The sequence below is a fragment of the Priapulus caudatus genome, unplaced genomic scaffold (genome assembly GCF_000485595.1).
Source record: "Priapulus caudatus unplaced genomic scaffold, Priapulus_caudatus-5.0.1 Scaffold287, whole genome shotgun sequence".
Lineage (NCBI taxonomy): Eukaryota > Metazoa > Priapulida > Priapulimorpha > Priapulimorphida > Priapulidae > Priapulus > Priapulus caudatus.
Genome location: NW_014577348.1, coordinates 240,712 through 247,947, shown reverse-complemented (window position 1 = coordinate 247,947; position 7,236 = coordinate 240,712). Strand labels below are relative to the sequence as shown.

Here is a 7,236-nt window from a genome sequence, read left to right as displayed (position 1 = left end):
ACACACACACACACACACACACACACACACACACACACACACACACACACACACACACACACACACACACATATATATATATATATGCATGATATATACATGCATATCAGGAGTTAATAATGACAAACTTTTCATTATTAACTCCTGATGCATATGCATATAAGCATATATATGTGTGTGTATATATAATTTGTACTGGAATATATTCATGAAATCAGCATAAAAATGTGAAGTGAATAATATGCAGATAGAACCTAATTCCCGTAACCTACAAGTCGGGAATATTTAGCTCAATAACAGCGATATTATCGGCACGGGGAGTCGCTCGCCCGGCGCGCACTGACAGGCTCATAGCGAGGCAAAACACTTTGCTAAAGCGTAATAACAGGAGTAACAATGGCAGACGAGCACTCGTATAATCCGTTCCCCCGGATCGATACGAGGCCACGCGCGTCATCTTTTATTCGAGATGCATCGCAAGACTGCAGAATTTCAGGCATCTCGATATCGTCCAGCTCTAGAACAGCGAAGTCGAAAGGAAAGAGAGAAATTTACACTCGCGTGCTACTGAATATATCTATATCTGTTATATATCTATAAAATACTGAATATAATTATGTGATGACGATTTTTGAGGTTCGAACCCTGAATAAAACAACACAGAAGAAAAAAATATTTTTCTTCGATTTCAACTGTCGAAAAACTGCTAGTGATACATAGACTGATCGAAGGTCGTTTGACTAACCATGCCTGTGTTCATTACTGTTTTCCTTATAGTGGAACACGGCGTGAAGCAGTTTAGTGTAGTTTTACGACTTCTATACATGTGTACTCTATGTATGCTGGTACTCTTTAGGGGATGGCTAACATGCACGAGCCTAATGAATAGAAGGCGTGAGAGCAAGCGTTTTTATCGAGGTGCCGTGTACGAATAGTTGCACGCGGAAAGCCCAGATCGTCTTAGATTCACTTCACTGTAGTTATATGATCGAGCTCGTTAATCTGAAGGTACGTTGAACTCTTCTAAAACTAAGATCGCTGTCACGATGCGATTGGATTTTCTGTTTGAGCGGCGTAAATTCTATATACAGCTTACATGACGTATATGACAACAACTACCTGTAACTGGTAATATTATCAGCGTTTTGTGATCAGATTGCATGCGCATCGGCGGCCGTGTAGTAAACCAGTCGTGGCGCTAACTTCCGCGCGTAATAATCTCGATATCTTCGTTTGATCTGCGGTCATGAAATGCCACGTAGAACTTCAACGATGTGAAATTGGACGAGGAGGTGTTGCGTGTTTGCGTTCGCCAGCATTCAATAGATGCGCTAGAACAGCTCTCATTTACTCTCGTTGCGAGGAAGTGCCACTGGGAATATCTTCTATATTTGCTGATAAGTTGCGTACGCAGCACAGGGAAGGTGAGCCAGTTTGCCGTTGATGTGGTGGTGAAAACCCACGGCGATTATTGTCGTCAACCTCTGTATAACGTGGCGCTGGTAAATTGTTGTTTTCGTGTTGTATTAATGTTATTGTTTGTTGTTATTGTACTGTTCGCTAGTAGCCCGGACAATACCGCGCGATTACGTGCGGACGCGCGTTGGGGTTAGGCCGCGTACTTATAAAAGGTATGAACAGATGGTGATTAATATATCTAAGTTTTCTTACTGTAGCGTATATATACAACACCAGCCTGTAACCCGACCGTCATCATACTAATCAATCCAGTTTCGTGTAAACCATATTCCGGCATGAATTGATGATCGTAATGTTCAGGCATGAGTGCTTTACGACAGTGTCGTTTGTTCGACTGTCTGTCGTCGATGATTTGTTTCATCGAGTGTTTAACTCTATGAGATATGGTAAAAATGCGCAGTGTATATCGCACACACGTACACGCGCACACGCGCGCGCGCACGCACGCACCCACGCACGTACGCACGCACGGACGCACGGACGGACGCACGCACACACACACGGACACACGCGCACAAGCGCATTAAATACCGAGAAACTAAATATATATGTGAAGTATGCGGTGTTAAGTGACGCTCGTGCGTGTACAGAATTCTTCGTGTTCTTTTCCAGTGAATATTTTATAGGATGCTAGATAATAAGAAGAAAGGCAACGGCATTGTTCATTTTGTTATGCGAAACCGGTATAGAAGTACATTTTATATGGCCACGGGCGTAATATTTCGTATTACGTTTCCAATGAAATATTAAAAAAGGAAACGGCTTAAATCAGCAGAGCGATTAATATTATTGTGAAGATTCGATCGTAATAAAACCCGAAATGCATGCAGCGAGACTGACTTCCTGAAAATCTGTAGAAATGCCCCCACATAGAGCGGACGGACGCACATGCAAACGCATACTCTCACAGGCACGCACACACGTGGACGCACACTCATACATTGTGTTTTGTACACCTATTTGATAAATATCATCCACGATAAGTTGTCTAAATATGCGGATTACAGTATATAGTTCTGCCGTTAAAAACGATAGTTGTTGAAAACATATTATATTATATTATATTATATTATATGCACATTGTATGCGTTGGTATTGAAACCAGAAACGCGTTTGTAGCAATGCATGTAGGAAAAGTCGAACGCTCGCGAATGGTTGTCGTACACTTACGTGTTAGAATATTAGACGTATTACACTGTGCCATGCGCGTGCAAATTGCCTTTATATATATTATATATCGCTGCCGTCTTAGCTTATATCAAATTTACTTGAAAGTTTAGTGATGCAATCCAGGCGAGTAATTCACCTCAGCGGTAAAGTAGAATACATTTTCGGGCATGCTAAAGAGTTTTTGAAGCGATGAAATATGTATGGTATTCTCAGAGGTACGACCGTTATCAGCCTCCCTCGTGAATGTTTCCCCCAACCTTTACTTCAAGCATGTATGCTCACGGCTGATGTACTCGCTATACTTTGACTCGCCCTCTAGCTATCCCGTGGTTTTTTGCGTTATGAATCTTCACAGAATGCTATTATTATTAATAATACTTTAATACACCCACACCCTTTCATTCTTATATACGCAACTGCAGTTGGTCAATTAACTGCGTTATATGTGCGCATATATGTATATATATATATTATATCTATATATCACGGTCGCATTTCGTGATTTCCCTCGCGATTCGCGCTGTACGGAGAGTAGACACTACGGAACGTTACAACGTGCTTGTGCGGCTCGCATTGCTGTGGAAAAGGCCGGCAAGCGTCCAGCGCGGAAGGTCGTAATTAGTAAGGCTACAGAGCTCTGCTATGACCAGCTTGAACGCACGCGCACATGACGCATGCACCGCTACATTGAACGCGCCACGACTACGCACATGGCCCGTGGAGAATTACTACTTGTGTCCGCTGGGGAGGAAGAAGGGCGGTAGAACATCGCAGCGTGTGGGGTCAGCTTGTGCTGTAGATGCTGTGCGCTGATGTGCATGATGCGCCGCACTGGCCATGAAGCACACAATCTCACAACTTCAGATCAAGTATAATAATGCCCCGGTTAAGTGAAACTAACTGTTACTAACAATAGTCTGGCGAGCGGCGGGAATCTCGAGCCGTGCAGGCGATCACCGGTGAACGGGTTGTTGAAACTATATGTTGACATTTGTCTGCCTGTGTAGGTGCAGATAAACTGGCGTCAGTTATGCACTGTGTATGGCGCAGGCACGATGTGCGGCGATAGCCCCGTTATCCAACTAAAATGTATGTTCAGCGGATCGATAATAGCCTCTCAAAAGTACCCGCACCGCTAGCTCATCGATAATGCAGTGAACTGCACCGGAGAGGAGACTAATTTCTATACTCGTGGACTGCGCGGCATTCTTTTCTAAGACTCGCTCCTTCGCCAAGTGGCCTATATAGTCCGTTGACATTAAGATAGAGTCCCATAAGAAAGGCTGCAAAAGATTGATAAAAATGCCACAAGAGAAGCTCTGAAAGATATTAAAGAGGCGCGCGTCCTCATGCGACATATTCGCTGCCGGGGAAGCGGAAGGGGTTGCCTGTAGTAATTATTCCACGCTGAGAGATGGATATAAAGATATTGGTGGAGGTGCATCGTTCGTGTGGGGTTGCTACAGCTCTCACATATCGGGTCGATTTGAAACTCTCCAATGCTATATAGCAAAACAGCAGTGAACAACCACGGGTGGAAATTAACTGGCCGATTGATCGTGCCTCAGCAAATATACTCGTTGCGTCAGCATGTTTTTCGTACGGCGAGTAAATGCCACATGCGTAAACACACCTACATACGCGCTTCTGTCCAAACTAGTAGCTGGTAGTAGTTATCTAGTTATCCAGAAGCTCCCGTGCGGATTTACTCGCGTAATAACCGGGGCCTTTTCATCGTGTATCATCTGTTGCCGTCGACATCATCATCATCATAATCAGCAGCAGCAGTGGCAGCAGTAGCAGCAACAACAACAGCAGCAGCAGCAGCAGTAGCAGTAGCAGCAGCAGTAGCAGCAGCAACAGCAGCAGCAGCAGCAGCAGCAGCAGCAGTAGCAGTAGAGCAGCAGTAGCAGCAGCAGCAGCAGTAGTAGTAGCAGCAACAGCAGCAGCAGCAGTAGCAGTAGAGCAGCAGCAACATTAGCAGCAGCAGCAGTAGTAGCAGCAGCAGTGACAGTAGCAGCAGCAGCAGCAACAGCAGCAGCAGCAGCAGCAGCAGCAGCAGTAGCAGCAGCACTTACACTATACGCGTGGATACTCGGTGTGTGCAGCTTGCGCACACATGCCAGGTCGCACGATATTGATACGCGGTTATATATGTTGTGTTACTGTTAGCAATATAGACTCACGTTGTGTTACCGTTACACGTGATATTGATACCGTTTCGTGTTATTGTTTCAGATAATGCCGGACTATTATCATTTCCAACACAGAAAGGTGGCGAAACGATCTATAACGTCTAGCAGCCATCGACACCATAGCCTGCGTAGGCAAAGTGAGGTACAAATTTAAGTTTCGCGAGCACGTATGTGTGTGGAGAGAGGGATTGCGCACGAGAGAGCGCGCACATGAGAGAAACAGGAAGGCAGACATACAGACAGACATACAGACTGACGGACAGGCGGACAGATGGACGGACGGACAGACAGACAAACAGACAAACAGACAGACAGACAGATGGACGGACGGGCGGTCGGGCGTCCTCAGCGGGCAGGCTGGGCGGGTGGTCGAGCGGGCAGCGGAACAAATAGACAGCCAGATAGGGAAGGAAGAAGGGAGGGAGGGAGGGAGAAAACGGAGGAGAAGAGCACGTCCCACGTCTACAACATATGCCTGCCTATTGTCGAATCTATCAAGTAAGAGTGTAAACTGTACTACTATTAGTAATCTCACTTAGATTCTAGCATGGTCGATATCAAGAGTAGATAATAACACAAGAGTTACACACTCGATTCCCGCATTTTTAACCGATTTTCTCATCAAAATTTGCCACCAATAAGGAAGCAAGTGTATACGTTCCTCAGCTTATTATGACCACTAATCACTCACCTTCGTGGTACTGATATTCGTTTACATATATTTGCTAGCGTATTGCTGTAAATCGTAATCTTGCACGAGCTGAATTCGAACAATTTACCGCTATTGTGTAGAGGTGTACGTTAAGCCCAAATTTGAAGCTATAGTGGCGCCAATATTTAGCAACGGACGTACTGTTTCCAAATCATTCGTGCACCGATAGGAGTTTAATGTACTTGATTACCTGCGCGTGCGTAATGTAATACTTACTGCAAACTACTACAGAGAATATTGTTATTATTGTATTATTACTTATGTAACAGTAAGATAGTAATATGTCAATTTCTTGTGTTGCGATCACAATAACTGAGCGCGTCTCGCGGTTCTTCACGAGATCAAAATTCGAAATTTAGATTGTCTCTCAACCCTATCGGGGCACGAATGATTTGGAAACAGTCCGTTGCTAAATATTGGCACCACTATAGCTTCAAATTTTGGCTTAACACCTCTACACATGCAATAGCGGTAAATTGTGCGAATTCAGCTCGTGTAAGATTACGATTTACAGCAATACGCTAGCAAATATAATAATGTAAACGAATATCAGTACCACGAAGGTGAGTGATTAGTGGTCATAATAAGCTGAGGAACGTATACACTTGCTTCTTTATTGGGGGCAAATTTGAATGAAAACAATCGGTTAAAAATGCGGGAATCTGGTGTGTAACTCTTGTGTTATTATCTACTTTTGTAGATATCAAGAGGTACGTCCCTTCTATGGTGCATTCCCCCATATACCGCACGTCTCTTCTTTCACTACTTATTAGAGATTAATAACCCTGGACGGTTCATCGCGGATTTATATTTCGATAGCGTGTAATTTCCACAAAATGGAGTCCATTCTCCTTTCGTGTATGGGATTACGTATTCTACATAGATTTATATTTCGTTGGGAGACCATGGATTATGTTCCTGTTGAGTAGTGCAACACCACATGCGTAGCAGTACTTGTATCGCATGAGCCGCATTAAAACTTTTACGACACCAACAGTTTGAAGTTTCCGTCTCAAACGTCTACTAATTTCCTTATATAGATTATGCTAATTATTGCTAATATATTAATGAAATACAGTAATTGAGCCAATCTTGCGTAACATAAGTTGTTTATTCCGTCATAAAACATGTCAGACCCCGTCACCCGTAAATATTAACAAAAATGAAACTCCGCCCCGTTGAAACGCCTCAGTATATATGTAAGACATTCTGGTATGTCCGATGATGTTTTTTTACTGGAAATGTATTATTTTGTAGATTATCTACATCGCGTACTATCATTTTGCACCAACACGCAATGTAATTTTCCAAACGATTGGACAGGAATGAAATTTTCTGTGACGTGTAAGCTCACGTGTTAGGGCTCTTAAGGCTTTTAAAGGTCTTAAGGCAGGCGCAGGAGTAAGATTTCCAGCGGGGACGTGAACCTTTCGCTCCCGTTTTAGCTGCCCTCGCAAAATCGTACAGTGACAACCGACACTTGTGGGAACCGACTCGCAACAGAGCCCTCTCTCTCTCTCACTATCTCTCTCTCTCTCTCTCTCTCTCGCTCTCTCGCCAGCGTACGATATAATACTATACAGGCATGCATAGTATTAGCACGTGGAGTCCGATACTCCTCCCTCTGCGGAGAGAGCGAGAGAGAGAGAGAGAGAGAGAGAGAGAGAGAGAGAGAGAGAG

At 43.9% G+C, this 7,236-nt stretch overlaps 1 protein-coding gene across 1 annotated transcript in view; it reads left to right on the top strand.

Annotated features, from left to right (window-relative positions):
• LOC106808568 (furin-like) overlaps positions 1 to 7,236 on the top strand; it is a 98,097-nt gene that overhangs the window by 35,934 nt on the left and 54,927 nt on the right. The window contains exon 3 of the mRNA XM_014811330.1: positions 4,888 to 4,986. Within this exon, the coding sequence (XP_014666816.1) occupies positions 4,888 to 4,986 (99 nt within the window). The remainder of the gene's footprint in view (positions 1 to 4,887; positions 4,987 to 7,236) is intronic.